At 38.9% G+C, this 16,191-nt stretch overlaps 1 protein-coding gene across 1 annotated transcript in view; it reads left to right on the forward strand.

The window, feature by feature from the left end:
* cspg4 (chondroitin sulfate proteoglycan 4) overlaps window positions 1-13,351 on the forward strand; it is a 40,763-nt gene extending 27,412 nt beyond the window's left edge. Inside the window, exons 4-10 of the mRNA XM_079449728.1 lie at window positions 335-802; window positions 4,250-4,426; window positions 6,648-6,846; window positions 7,023-7,154; window positions 7,589-7,749; window positions 8,036-8,219; window positions 9,111-13,351. Coding sequence (XP_079305854.1) covers window positions 335-802; window positions 4,250-4,426; window positions 6,648-6,846; window positions 7,023-7,154; window positions 7,589-7,749; window positions 8,036-8,219; window positions 9,111-10,870 — 3,081 coding nt within the window. The 3' untranslated portion in view covers window positions 10,871-13,351. The remainder of the gene's footprint in view (window positions 1-334; window positions 803-4,249; window positions 4,427-6,647; window positions 6,847-7,022; window positions 7,155-7,588; window positions 7,750-8,035; window positions 8,220-9,110) is intronic.
* The last annotated feature ends 2,840 nt before the right edge of the window (window positions 13,352-16,191 follow it).

Here is a 16,191-nt window from a genome sequence, read left to right on the forward strand (position 1 = left end):
TCAAAAACTGTACGACTTCTGTGGAACATAAAGATAACATTTAGAGAAATGTCTCAGTGGTTTTGTGTTTATACAATGGAAGTCTAAGGGGGACAAAGTTGTTTGGTTACCATCATTCTTGAAAATATCTTCTTTTGTGATCTGCAGAAGAAAGTAAGTCATACGAGTTTCGGATGACACAAGGGTCAGTAAATAATGAAAGAATTTTCATTTATGGGTGAACTATCCCTTTCGTTCTTTTAAAGATTTAGTGATGACCAAATATATGCATTTCAAAGTCAGCAAGGTAATGTATAGCAGCACCTGTTGAAGGCTTTGTTTTAATTTTCATCAGGTTGAACAGACAGACATCCTCCCCAAAGAGATGGTGTACTCTGTCAAAGAGTTTCCACGCCTGGGTCACGTGGTCAAAATCCTCAGCGACTCGGACAATACAGCATCACATATCCTAGACTACGTTCAGTCCTTCACACAGGAGGATATAAACATGGACAGAATTCTCTACGTGTCCACCTCTCTTCAAGGCAGGGACCACTTTACCGCTGATGTCAGCAATGGCTTCACCACATTTGAAAATGTCGAGGTGCATGTGGAAGTTGTCCCACGGCTCATACCTGTCCAGGTGGTCAACCTCACCGTAAGGGAGGGCGGATCAGTGGCGTTGAACCAAGAGGTTCTGAATATCACGCACCCCTTCTACAGGTCATTGAGCGTTGACTTTATTATGGAGGAGGCGCCTCAACACGGAGACATCAGATATGTGGAGGACGAGGACGGGGTCGTCAGCTTCACCTGGGCCGAAGTAAGTCCTGTTTTAAAGGAACGCTTCACTTAAAAATGTTGATTCTGTGTTTACTGCCCTCATGTTGATGTTTGACTGCATGTTAAAATCTTCAGAATGTCTCCCTGATAGCACACAATTATCTGGGAGACGTATATTTGATGTCTGCATTTACATCTGCAAGACATATTTTTGTATTGCTTGCTCGTCTCACTGAGATGTTTCCTGTCAGATGTCATATAGACATCTATAAGAAGCCTGTAGAATTTTTATGATTTTGAATGTATGTAAAAATTACGTTTATCAGAAGTTTTTACACAGCAGATGTATTCCAGATCTTTAGCAGACATCTCACAGACATACCTGTGCTATCAGGGTCTGTTTCATGACAGAAAGTCATGCAGGTTTACCAAAGAGGTTTTATTTTGGGGAGATTTATTTCGTGTCAACAGTGGGAAGAGCTAATGATGGTCTCATTACAGGGTGTTTGTTTTTCATTGTTTGTACTTTGTGTTCTGGAAATGAGAGTTAATTCTTCTCCCGACAACCGAGCTGCCACAGGAGCTTTCATTGGTTTTAATTAAAAGGACGCACAACACCACATAATACTTTCTACGAGACCACCAGCGTCCCTGCGTGATATTCCCCACATCTGTAAAGTACAGTCAGGCGTAAAATAGCATTTTCCGCATCTTAATTTCGCAGAAACAGCCATTGAGACCGACCTTGATCACCCCGCATTCACTTCTCTGCTATCAGAGATGCTTGCTGTGTTTCCGAGGCACAGAGAAACAATTTCTCTTTCTGTCGAAGGAGATTTTCTAAGCTCTCTTTGTTTCCACTGGGCCCCTGAAACTACTGTGCATTATGATATTTAGTGGAGAGGCCCAAAGGTCTTCTAGTGGAAAAAATGAGAAGGGAAAATCTGGCGGTAGAATGTGTACGCCGTTGTTCGAGAGAGCGGTTAGTCGTCGCTCTTATGAGTTCTGTTCCAACATGATGGAAATTCTGACTGCGCTTTCTTTCCGCCCGGGGCCAGAATAAACTGGCCCATATATCCCCGTAATGAAGCATTCGCACCATCCCGCCAGGCTCAGAGCCAGGACATCGAGACCAGATTAACTTGAGAGGGATTCTTAAATCTAAAGATCAGTGATCATTTGTTAAAACATATTTAAGTTATTTTCTAAATCTTTCTGGTGGTCCACAGAGAAAAGAGTTGTATACAGGTTTTTAATGGAATAAGGGTGAATAAATGACAGTGCTGTCCCTTTAAGATAGCATAGGAGAAAATATACAAACATTAAAAAAGAAGCCGTAAAGATGTAGTTAGTAATTTTGTCATCATTTACTCATCCTCATGTCATTCCAAACCCACATGATATTGTAAAACAAACAAAAAAGCTTGCTGTTTTGCTGTTTTGCATTTATTAAAGCATATATGACGTGTTTAGTTTGTGTGTAAAAATTAGATTTCAAAGCATTGTGGTCTATTTGTCATTTTAATGGACAGCTTCAAAAATGATTTGGTGATTTTTTATTTTCTCTGTTGAAGAACATAATACCGCGTTGAAAACCACCCAGACTACTTTTGTATTCGATTAAGACTCTTGTTAGACTGACAGGTATCTCATAGAAAGAAAAGCAGGTCTCAGATCAGTAACAGACGGAGCGGTTTGAGACGCAGGATGAAAGCGATTGATCACAGATGGGAAGTTCAGAATCGATGTCAACCGGTGGTTTATGTCCAGCTGTCAGAATAACTTCATTACATGCTCCATAAGAGCTGTTACACTTCACATCGTAATGCATAATGTCTTAACAGCTCTGGTTTATTCTGTCCTCTGCCCCACGTTTCCTTCTGGACTTCTTCATTGATGTTTTACTCAATCGTTTCTGTAATACACCTCGAACCATATGGAGCAAATCGGCTGCTGTTCGGCTCTCGAAATTGTGCCAGAATTAAAGAGGTGTGCGTCACGCTCATTTCTGGACAAAATGTGGCGTGTTTTTCTTCATTGTTGTAGAGTCAGTGGTTGTTTTATATACTGGCAGTCAAAGCTTCCACTCCTGGGGATAGATTGGAATCACAGCCTACGGCGCAAGGTAGTAACAGAAGCACCCGACGCATTCAGATTAAAACATTTCAAAACAGCTCTGGGCTTTGAAAAGAAAGCGAGAGGGAGAAAGAACCGAGACATTAGCATCTTACATGAAACAATCCATTAAAAATTTCACCTCTATTACAAAAATGACAACTTCCGTAAACAGTCGCCAATTGTTATCGATTTCATGACAAACGCCACGATTTACAGGCAGTTGTGAGAAATGAGACGTGGCTTTTCTCTGCTGAAGATTCTGATAAGAGCTGTGACTTTAGTATAGTATGATTTTCATACCTACAAAAAGTAAATATTGAAATAATTTTGAAATGGTCTCTTCATTTATTTCCCAGGCTGTACTAATGATTTGCTGCAAAAAAATTCTTCTTCTTCTTTTGAAATACTTATTGAAAGTTATGTCCGAAGAATAGCAGATGATCAACAATCATTTGAAATGCATGTTGGTTATATAAGGTTAATGTTTAAAATATGTTTTAAATATATTTTAATGTTGTTCAAACTGATTTTATAAACTTTACAAAGCATTTTCGTGTTGCATATCGCTCCATATTTTCATTAAAAACATACAATGTTTCGGAAGGACTGCGAGGATATCATATAAGAATGCATTATTTAGCAAGTTATTACACATTTATTATGTTTATCTCTTAATAATATCTTTGGTTTCCTTAAAAACCACCAAGATGCTAGAAGGTGACATTGCTATTTCTTTCCCACGACTTTTCAAGTCAATTCTGGATATTCATTGGTCCAGGGTCTGTATACGATCATTCATTCTTAATGAAAATCTGAAGGATTGTGTTCACCCGTTTTGTTGTATACCGGGTTGAAATTTCTTGTCACGTCCCTTATAAAAAAAAACCATCTCTTCTCAAAATGTCTCAAACTGTACAAATCTGCCGTCTGACCTCCTGCCCCAGACGAGTCTGGCTTCTTGGAAACGTGCGATATGTTTGTTGTGTTAAATCTGTGCTTTGTTTAAAGAGTTTATCTGACCACCCACAGTAAATCCAGTTGTAGTGTAACGGATGTATATTAAATATGTTTAAATGATGGAACGGACCGGAAAATGGCTTGTTTACAATGTCTGTATAGAAGAACAGCTGTGCTTTTAACAATCGGGTTAGTGTTATTAGAAAACAGACATTGGTTTATGGGTTAGACCACATGATCAGACACATTGAGCCAAGGTGCATTTATTCACCTCATGTAAATTTAAAACTGTATAGGACTCTTTCTTTTCTAAAACACAAAAGAAGATATTTTGAGAAATGTCTCGTTGGTTTTGTGTCCATAATAGAAGTCAAGTTCTTCAAAATAACTTCTCCTGTACGCGTTTCCTCAGGTACAGCAGGGCCAGGTATACTACTTCCACGACAGCAGCGAGACCACAGAAGACAGTCTGACCCTCATGGCTTCAGCCTTTGACATCACTCGTCGGAGTCCATCCCTGACCATCGCCATCACCATCAAACCTGTGAATGACGAAGCTCCCATCATTCAACGCAACACTGGGCTGGAGGTATGCAGTGCTGTCCGTCAAAACTCTGTCTTTCATTTCACACCTGTTTTAAAAATGAATGTGGGTTGGAGAACAGAGACGTATTTGGAAAATTCTGTGTCATTCAATGCGCACTTGATATTGTCTGTGGTTTCCGGTTGCCGTGGAAACCCGTAGTTTTGGAAAACCATGACGGTGGTGAGAATTTGTCTTTTGGGCTGGAGAGAAACAGGCCAATCAGAGGCGCTGTGTGACTCCCGCAAAATGTGAAATAATGATATGTGATTTTCCACATGCAGACGGATTTTGATGTGTCTCTTTCTGTATTGGGAATGCTTTAATGGCGAACGCAGCAATTTTCTGCGATTATGGATGATTACAGCTTTCAGATCATCAATTTCGAGACACAGACACACACAGCGAATCTCACACTGAAATATCTGCGTCTTATTTCAAAAGCAAAAAACGAAATGCACTTTGCACGAATAAAATAAAGGAATAACCTCACTTAAATTACTGAGACATGTAAATATCCATCATTTAAATGGCATCTTTTTTCATTGCACTCATGTGCTTGTGATAAATGTGACATAATCATAATGGTCCTGAAAATGTCCTTGCTGCAAAATAAGAACATCTTTATTTGGCTTTCAGGATAAAATATGACCTAGATATACTCTTCCTGAGATTCACCCACACACAATCACATGATTACACAAACACACATATACTAATGCATCCGTTTCTGGGCCCCTGTGTTCAGCTGCAGAGACCCTGTAGGGGGCACCCGACCAATCAGAGAGAGACGTCTGCTCGCCATCACAACAGATTCCGCTCACTACCATCAGATTTGCACACAGATCAATGTTATGTCCATTAAATATTGAGTATAAAGAAACAGCAATTTCCCACACAATTGAGATTTGATTTGTCCTGTGAACTTCAGCTGTTTGGCTATTGTCTGGTGCTGCCACCTAGTGGCTGAAGATGGCTATAACATACATCATGTTATGTAATGCATGGGAGCTTTTTGTTATTGACACACCTGCCAAATATATAAAAGCCATAAATGTTTCTTACAAGTTCTTTACATGGAAATATTGTTTAGATATAAAGCCTCTGAAAAAAATAAGATTTACTATGGGTTTGCCATTAAACAATGTATTTTGGCAACTTTAACACTGTGTCTGGTTCATTTGAACAGAAACAAACCTCAGGAGTGACATTAAGTCACCCAACAGCATTAAGAGACCTGCAAAAGTGAAAAACAACAGGCTTATTCTCTCTTTTTATTTTGATCTCAAAATACATAGTTTGCAATGTTTGCAGATCTTTAATACCACAGTTTGTCCCGTTTTAACTTTCTGCAAATAATAATGATGATACACTCAGCTCACAATTCGATACATATGATTTTACATTTTAAAAGTGACACTCAAATAAAAAAAATTCACAAAACATTAACAGTTTTCGGTAACATTTGTTATTTTTTTAAAGAATTGACAACATTCAAGGTTTAATTGAACTATCTGTATGTAAACACAATTTCAAGTTATCTGTCACTGAAAATTTTAAAGTGTATATTTTATTAAAATATATACAATATATATTGCCATAGCGTGACGATACATATCTATAGCTCTATGATACATATCTGAACCTTTTTATATCGCGATATGCGATACTATGCTATCAAATAAAAAAGATTTTCATTTGGAATTTTGGAGAAATGTTGTTACTGGTTGACAGAATGAAACAAAAATGATTGTTTACCTTAAACACGTACCTATAAATAGATTATTCATGAAAAAATTTAAATAATTTTTGAGTGGTCTCTAAACTTTTTAATGTACAGTATATATTCTTATAATACAGGTCATGGTGTTGCTATATCAAAATCAAATATGAGCTAGTCTTCTGTCGATGAAACTATGCCTATTGTGGCTTTGTAAACTTCTTTATCATGTATTATATTTATATTTTCTAATATTGCATTTTACGGATAAGTTTTGGTAACACTTTACAAACAAGTTAACATGAACTAACAATGGACAATGCTTCTTCACTTAGTTCAAGTTCATTTTTAAAATGTAATTTTGTTTTATATAAACTGTTAACATTGGTTAATCCACCATGAAGTAACAGGAATACATGTTTTGAAATTCCCTTACATTAACAAATAAATGCTGATTAAATATAATTATCATTGTCAATTCATATTTTTCCCCTTTTTCCGTTTCAGCTTCTGGTTGGTGAGGAGTCTGAAATCACATCTAATATGTTGAGCACTGATGATGCGGACACGCCTCCGGAGAAGCTGCTTTACTCCATCGAGGAGATGTCCAACGGGATCGTGGCTTTGAAAGCGTCGCCTGGTGACAGCGTGGACAACTTCACGCAGGCTCAGATCCAAAACGGAGAAGTTTTGTTTTTTCATCAGGGTGGGTTCAAATGAAATGTTGCACGACTTTAAAAAGTTCCACAAAGAAGTATATGGTTTATTTTTTAGCACAGATCTAAAGCACCTTTAATCTCACTTCAAGAATCTTCTGGTCTGACGATCAGATTTCAGTGGGAATTGTGAAAATATGATTGTAGTGCTCGTGTCTGATCTCAGGCTCGGCTTCTGGAGGGTTCAGCTTCACCGTGACGGATGGAGAGCACACCTCACCTCTCCACCGCTTCGTCGTCACGGCAAGACAGCTCACTATCGCCATGGCAACGCAGGGCGAACTCATGATCTTCCCAGGTGGGCTTCACAGATCCAAAGCTCAAATCAAAATCTTTCCCTCTTTTGACAAGTTCTGTCCCATCAGACACGTCTGAAATTTCATCTGTGTTTGTACAGAATCCCTTTTATTACTTTTTAATATAAACCTTCTCGTGAGGATAAAATGTTCCTGGAGCTCGATTGGTGGAGCATTACGTTTGCAACACAAAGCTTATGTGTTCGATTCGATTCAGGATTGACAAATGTTTCAAATGTTCCTAAATCCTAAAAGTCCTTTTTTCCTAAAAGTCCTAAAAAATAAAAAATTTCCTTCCGAGTTAAAATAAGTCCCAGATTTTCAGTCGTTTGTACCCGTTTCCATTTGATATATCCTACATTTCCCAGTATTGCTTTATATTTAGCTGTGTTAACATATTGTTGAAATGTGATGATTGTTTGCTGATCTTTACCAGGCACCAGGCAGGTGATCAGTAGAGATATTTTGCGAGCTACAACAAGTGAAGACGGTGATGAAATCACATACAATCTGGTGAAGCATCCTCGCCTGGGACAAATAATCCGACTTAACCAGCTCGGACAGTTCGAACAGATCACCAGCTTCACACAGACTGAGGTAAATAGTGCCACACATTTATAGTAGGCCTAATTTTAATAAACACTGTCCTTGAGATGCTCTGGCCTCTAGAGGGCGTCGCCATTTCATTTCTATTAGTGGACTGTAGAGGGCAGCATTTCACTCAAAGTCACTCAGGGCCTAAATAAATTACACAGTTCGAACATGTTTAATACTAAAATCTTTACATTTCTCTAATGAGCATCTATCCGTGTTTTCTGTATCTGTTGATCTGTTAATCATTGTCTTTTTTAAGGCTCTACATTTGTGCTTCTCATGTATTCAGGTGGATGCAGGTGCGGTGTATTACGAACACAAGATGCTGTCTGACCCCTTCTGGGTGCTGAGGGATTCAGTCGAGCTGGCCCTGTCGTCTCCCCCGGCAACAGAGTTACAGCACAGCCTCCCGGTTACTGTGTCGTACTACGCTGCCCATCGAAATGTGTCGTCTCAGCTCTGGAAGAACAAAGGTAGCTGCTATAAATATGACTTTTTACATAAACTAATTGTAATCGAAACCCAGAGAAAGGTCAAATAATGATGTTCCCCTGAATTATTTTGAATTTATTTGGTGAACTCTTCCCTTATATTATAATTTTATTTGCTTTCATAATTTAAATGGACTTGTATTCACAGTTAGCTATTCAATGTGATTAAACAGTAAAACATTAGGTCTTTCACGATTTTCACAACCAAAATATCACAAATCATATAGTCCACTCACAATTACTACATAATCGCAATATATTTGTTAATATATAATATGATCAGTTATGTTGATATTGTTTATTAATATTGTTAATCACACTCAAAATAGGAGGCAGAAAGAGGGTTTACAACTATTGTGGCTCTTAAAGGAACAGTTCACCCAAAAATTTAACTTCGGTCACCATTATCTCACCCTCAGATTGTTCCCAACCTGTATAAACACGAAGGGACATATTTTGAAGAATGTCAGAAACCAAACAGATCTTATCCCCCATTTACTGCCATAGTATTTATTTCCCCTACTATGGCAGTAAATGTGTTTGTTTACTGGCATTCTTACAAGTATCTTCTTTCGTGTTTAGCAGAACAAAGACATTTTTACAGGTTTGGGATAATCTGATGACAGAATTTTCATTTTTGGGTGAACTGTCCCCTTAAGGCAAAATATTAAATGGGTTCTAAAGTATTCCTTAAATGAAATTATTCATTCTATTATCATATGTTTGGTATCAACACAGTATCATAAATACAAATTACATAATATTACATAATCCACAGTTTCCCTCTCACGTGATTTTTTTTAAATCAAATCTGCTGTTTCAGAACTGGAGATATATTTATACTTTTTCTGGTATGATGTTAATGTTTTGCAGGTGTGTCGGTGGTGCAGGGCCAATCCATAGTGATTGACCGTTCTGTTCTGGACGCTTCTAATGTTCTGGCCAGTCTGCCTGAGCAGAAGCGTGCGGGCCAGGATATCGTATTTGAGGTGCGTCAATTCCCCGTTCACGGACGACTCATGCTCGGAGGATCCGACCTGCCCCGCAACGTTCCCCACTTCCTGCAGGACGATGTGACGCGCGGTGATCTAGAATACCACCATGACGACTCCAGAGCGTCTTCCGATAGCTTCTCTTTCCGTGTACGTTTGAACTCCAGCGGCCGCACCTCGCAGGCCCAGCCCGGCTCTCTAGTCCTGGAGGAGATCTTTCGAATCGCCATTAGGCGACGAGACTCGAACCCTCCGGAGGTCTTGAACTCTAGCCGGCTTCTGGAGGTCCTGGAGGGTTCCACGACCATCATCTCCAGAGAGTACCTCAACACGGTGGACCAAGACAACACACCGGACGAGGTCCGATTCACCGTTTCGAAGAGCCCCGCTAACGGATATCTGATCTCCACCAACACCGGAGAACAAATCAAACAGTTTAGCCAAGACGATGTCAACATGGGACGGGTTGCGTTCGTCAGCGACGGGAGCCTGTCGGACGGCTTCATGGAGTTTACGGTGTCTGATGGGAAGCACCAAACGGACTCATACATGTTGAATATTGGGGTCATGGGAAAAAATCTGGTTCTAAACAAAGTTCCGGAGATCCACGTGAGGCAGGGCGACGATGAGACACTGATAACAGAAGACATGCTAAGTGCCTCCACCGGGGGGACCGAGGACGTGATCTACAAGATCACCAACGCACCCAAATACGCAGCCGTGATGGTAGACAGACTGCCCACCTCGGGGTTCACGCAAAAGCAGATCAAAGAAGGACGAGTGAGCGTACGTTTCGTCAAGTCCACCTCGCCGAGGGACAGCGTGGCCTTCGTGGCGCGGAGCCGAGCGGCAAATGTTTCCTCCGCCCTCAACATTACCGTGAAACCACTGGCTAAGATGGCCCAGAATCCCTTGCTCCCCCAAGGCACTACTGTACTTATGGACAAGAAGTTGTTGGACGCTACACCTCTAGCTAACAAGACCAGAAGTTCTCCAACCTTCAGTTTGATCCAGCAACCGCATGGCGCCCGGTTTATAAAGAGGGGCGGCCCTGAGGACGGCCAACCTGTGAGTACCTTCACTCAGAGAGACTTGGATGACGGACGGGTTGCCCTCGAGATCCTGAACACAACCGCTGGTCAGGGTCAAGACGAAGCTAGGTTCCTCCTGAAAGCTCACGGCGTTCCTCCCGCAGAATGCATCCTGCCGTTTCACACCACGCCTTACGATCCTTCCAGCAATTACGCCGCGACTCTTCTCAAAGTTCCTACACCCGTGTCCGTAGGTTCACCCGAACCCAGATGGAAAGGAGACACGGCCACCGCAGCGACCCCCGTGGTGTCCAGAAGGAACACGCTCTGGGCAATCCTCATACCCATCCTCGTCATTCTTCTTTTAATGCTCATCGCCGTGCTTCTGGTCTACTACCTGATCCGGCGCAACAAAACCGGCAAGCATGACGTTCAGACGGTGGCGGCGAAGCCAAAGAACGGAGAGATGAGTCAGGAAACATTCAGGAAAACTGATCCGGCGAACAACATCCCCATGTCCAACATGGACTCCAAAGGGACGGATCCCGAGCTGATACAGCACTGTCGGACAACAAACCCACCGTTGAAAAAGAACCAGTATTGGGTTTGAGATGGAGAAGAGTGGACAGTGTTTTCAAGGCTTGCTTGAATCATTCCAGTCAGGGTTCTACAAATGTCTTGCCATTACGATTAATTGAAATTCAGCACATGTTTGCTTTACAGTTTCTGAAATGTCACGACCAGAAATGTGTGTGGTGCTGATGGTTATTTCTCTTAGAGAAATGAGAACTTTATGGTACTTTTGGACAAGAACATACGTTTGATATGTTTGAGCAATGGTTTGTTTGTATGTTACAGCGTCAAATGATGTTAAATCTCACAGTTTCAGTTCTCTGATTTGTGTCCGGGTGATTTTTGAACACAGATCAATGTTTATGTATATTCAGCAGCTGACACTTGTTTTAAAATTGATCTTTGACTGTTTAAGGAATGTTCCGTGTTAAGTTCTATAGACAACATGTTTTTAAAAAATCTGAAAGAGATGTTTACATGAAGCAAACAATAATTTTGGGGTCAACACATTTTTCTTAAATTCTAGTTTTCTAATTTAATTCATACAGCCGCAGAAACAAATTTAAGAGATTTTAAAATGTACAATTTATTTCATTTCAATTTATTCATTTCTGTTTCATTCTGTGAACTCTTGACAATATTTCTCCCAAATTTCACATTAAAAGATTGTTTCTATTTGCAGAAAATAAGATAACCTGGAGAAACAGAAATAACAGAAAAGATGCTCTGCTTTTTTTCAGACCTCAAACACTGCAAAGAAAACAAGCTCATATTCACTTTTAAGCAATGTATATAGGAATATTTTACAGTTTGAATGCGTCTTGTCATGCTGTAAGTCTTTCACATGGCTGTTGGATGACTTTATGTCACTCCTGAGGTTAGACTTTGTTGAAATTCAACATGGAATGGACACAATACATCTAGAAATTCAGATTAAATGAACATGTGGAATGGTCTGTTCTGTGGCTGTATAAGTGTTCTCAACCACAGCAAATGTCTTTCATAGTAAATGTCTTCTTCACATTATTTTTGTTTGTTTTATCAAACTTGGTAGTTTAAATATTGTGTGGTAATCTGCACCGTGCCACATATCTTATTGATTATACATGTTTGTGTTGAGCTTAACTTGCATTGAACCAAGAACATTCCTTTAAATTCTTAAAAGTCTTACTTTTATCATATTACAGCAGTGCCATTTAAAAACCACGCTGTGCCTGAAGTGTCTTTTTAAAGCTATATTTTACAAAAAAATTTCTATCAAACACAAAGCTCGATGGTTCGAGAGCGTAGCTGCCGATTCACGTTCACTTACCAAAATCCCAGTATGAAAGAATGCTTTTATATTTGTCATATTTTTTTATGAATCTATTTTTTTTCTGCTCTGATGGTTGTATTTGTTTAGTCTGTTAACCCTCATCCACTAAACTGATTCCAGGCACTGAAGAACTGTCAGATATTCTTCTTCTGAATCGCAGCCCATAAAGGAAGTGAGTCAGCTGTGTATTCTCCCCGTGTCCTGATTAGCTGCAGGGAAGGTATGAGGTCATTCTTTTTTAGATGGTGGTACTATTTTCCAGAGCTCACATTTAGAAAAACTTTATAAAAGTATGAAGCGGTTATGTGGCTGGGTTTATATGATTTCAGAAGGCGGACGTTTGAGCGAATGCATTTTACAACACTTAATTGAAAACGGTTTTCAATCTCTGCCTTTGGCTGTCCTGGGTGGAAAACAACATCTGCTGTGTCGATGTTGCATTTCCGGAAATGTATAAACCGCATTTTTAGTCTTAAATTCTGACAGAAAGACACTGGCAAGTGTGAGGCTACATTACATCATTATGATATTTTTCACTGCCTGAAACACTTGCTTGAGGTAGGTCAGGTCTCTCTTTTTAGCATCCAAATTTGGGGGCAACATATGTTCATTCACAAACATACTTACTTGGGTAAATGTGTTTAATCAGTGTTCAATCATAGACCAATTCCTAATGATCATTCCAGCATTTTAATAACAGCGAAACATGGTCTGTTCCCAACGTACTGCATATGGAATCAATATCACTGTTATATGTCAATCTTTTTTCCTTCTTTACTTTATTATGCTAGTGTTAACAGCGTATCCTGGGGTTATAATAGCCCATCTGAGACCTCTCAGGACATTTTGTATCTGTATTTCTGCAGAGCAGAATGAGATTTACATTAAAACTCAGGATATGTGATTGTTCTCTGTGAGTTTATGGGGATTATTTACCCTTCACCCTAAACCACGTTACTCCACCCACAACCTCTTATTTGTGTTTTACATTCAGTTTGCTTGTAAATAATTGTTTCAGATCAGTGAACCTGTCATAAGAATCAAAATGCACTTTTCTCCAGCTTTTTGAAGATGTCATTTGTGGGTGAGATTTTCCTTTTCCGGTGTTATTATTTATTTTTAGCCACATTAAGTTTAGTTCTTTTTTGTGAACATGCATTTTATGATGTCCTGCAGAATAAAATATGCCACAATTCCTCAACAACATAGAAATAAAATATTAAAAGTACAGAAAGTGTTTGTGGGTTTCTTTTATTTTGTTAAATCTGTGTAAAGTGTTACAAGCACATTAAACGTGTTCCGTTTTTCAATATCAAGTCATTTCAACAGTGTTAAAATTATATTTACATTCTTTAAGGAAAACATTCTCCAGATTTATGCAGTCTTGAAGTTTCAGTGTGTTGTGCCTTATTTTAACCAGAAGAAGGCGCAAGGGTGTCCATCACTATGTAATGGCTTGTCATCATACTTTCCTACTAGCGGCCTTTCGATTTCTTCACATTCTTGGCTCATTCTATGGAATTAAGACTCAAAGTCAGACGCCTCACAAACCTGCTCCTTTAGCTTTTCAGTGTGCTTAACAGATCACTGTTTTATATTATTTTTAAAAGTATTTGTACAATTTGTATTATGATGTTTTCAAAATATGCCAAAGAAGACTTTTATTCTGAAATGTTTCTCATCGGCTATCTAGCTCAGTTTCGTTTACCCAATCAGGTCGCGCTCCGAGATATTTTAAAGAAAAAACAAGGAGAGTTTCTGACTATATTTGTAGTTTTTATATTTTATTGACATATTAAATATAAAATAATATATTTTTTAACAAAACAAAATGTTACACATCAATACATTTACAATATTACAAATGGATACAAAAGTGCATTATATATAAAACGTATATATTATTATTACATTAGAAATACATTTAAAATGTGTCAAATATATCATTAATTATAGAAAAGTTAATTTGTGACTATATGCACTTCAAGTTTGAGAATTCAAAAACTGGAAACATTTGCATAGAAATGCAGAAGTGTTTCTTGCTTTGCTGCATCGTTCAGCAGAAACTAAAGACAGGCAGATGTTAAAGGCCAAATGAAAAAGATAAAGAACAGAGAATCTCTGGTGAACATGGCTTGCATCTTTCCTTCACTATATGTCTGTGAGATTTATTTGCTGTTTTATTGTCTGCCAACACAATTCCTCCGTCTCTTAATATATAGTAAAATAGTTCTGAGGCCTTAAGAACGGGGCTTTGGATGAAGCCTCTGCTAAATGAATAAATGTAAACGTTGAATTTCCTTCAATTTCATCATACTTACAAGTTTGTAGTGGTATATATTATTCTTATTCAAGTCTCTAATGTCAAGTTTGAAAATTTAATATTGATGCTTGCCTTATAGAAACACCCCTTAAAAACAAGGACTTGCTCTTTGTGCACTGAACCTCCTTCAAAAGAGCCCCTTCTAAATCCCGTCTCAATGAAATCAGCCGTTAACTTCTGTTATTTACATCCTGCGTCTGTGTTAACATTTCCAACCCTAATAATAGTCCTTTCTGTTCACTATCTGCGATTACAACATTTATTTTTCCATGTGACATCACTTCAGAACCCATTAAAAATCTCACAATCTGATTTTTAATTGCTTGAAACACGACTGTCATGGCAAACTGTGGTTATGATGGTGCTACGTTCACAGTTTTAAAGGGATCGAGTTGTTAAAGTAGAAGCTGAGGGCTGCAGATCTCTGGAAGCAGGAAACAGTGTTTGCCCCAGTTACAGTCTCGTCTGGGTATGTGATTGGAGACCTGTCGTCAGTGTCTCTGCGTTTCCACAGCACTGTCTGCAGGGTGAGTCTGATGCCCAGGAGATGAGGAAATGATCCACGGTAGCAGACGGTACTGTGCCTTTAAGAAATGAGCTCTGGTAAGTCACTTAGATGGTCTTCCAACACACAGCAAGCAAAGATGAATCGTTAACTGGACATACCTAGACTTTCATTCCAAACCTGTATGGCGTTCTTTCTTCTGCAGAACACAAAAGAAGATATTTTGAAGAATGTTGCTAACCAAACAACACTTACTTCCATTGTATGAACACAAAACCACTTAAACATTCCTCAAAATATCTTCTCTTGTGATTCACAGAAGAAAGAGTCACATACAGGCTTTGAACAACATGAGGGTGAATAAATGATGACAGGATTTGTATTTGGGGGTGAACTGTCCCTTTAAGATCTAATAAAAATGGGCCATTTGGGGTCGTTGTGTACGGAGATCAGAAAGTTGTTTGAAGAATGTAGCCTCGATGTTCTGAGGAAGTAACTGTTGTCTTCTGGGAATGTTGTTTGGCTTGAAGACAGGGGGCGGAGACAGGGAAAGGGTCTCATGATAAGAGGGTGTGGTCCAAACATTTCCTCACACTCTTCCTCTCTCTCTCTCCCTCTCTCTCTCTCTTTGAACTCTCTTTACATCTGCTGGGTTTAGTAACCCACCCTCTCCCGCTTTACAACAAAGAGTCATTAGGAATTATAAAGAAATTGTTCATTTCAGTTCTTAGTGTTGAATAATGTATCTCAAAGTTTTTTGAATAAAGTAACAGATAAGAAAGAAAAATCACAGATTGGATTTCTTTAATGTCTCTGTTATTTCTCCTATGAGATTAAATGGAGAGAGAATTGAAAAGTCTCATCTGTTTCTCAGATATTTCAGAAATCTCCCAAATGTCTCTATATTAGTTTCAGAAGGGATGTCAACAATGTCTCAAACTATCTCAGATTTGCCATCAAAAGTCAATTTTAACCCAAATCCAGATTATTTGACCTCTACAATCTACATTCACTTACATCTCCATGAATGTGAATAATGGTCTTATTTGTTTCTGGTTTTATTTCTATAAAATTTTCGGGAGAAACATCTGAAAGACAATTAATGAAACACAACCGAGAACTGCACCAAGTTTCCGTAGTTACGGAACCTATTGGTTGTGTAACTGAAAGATATAAAAATGTGTTTACTTTGATTTAGCATGCATGCAAGTTAAA

This window comes from Barbatula barbatula, assembly GCF_947034865.1.
Source record: "Barbatula barbatula genome assembly, chromosome: 25".
Lineage (NCBI taxonomy): Eukaryota > Metazoa > Chordata > Actinopteri > Cypriniformes > Nemacheilidae > Barbatula > Barbatula barbatula.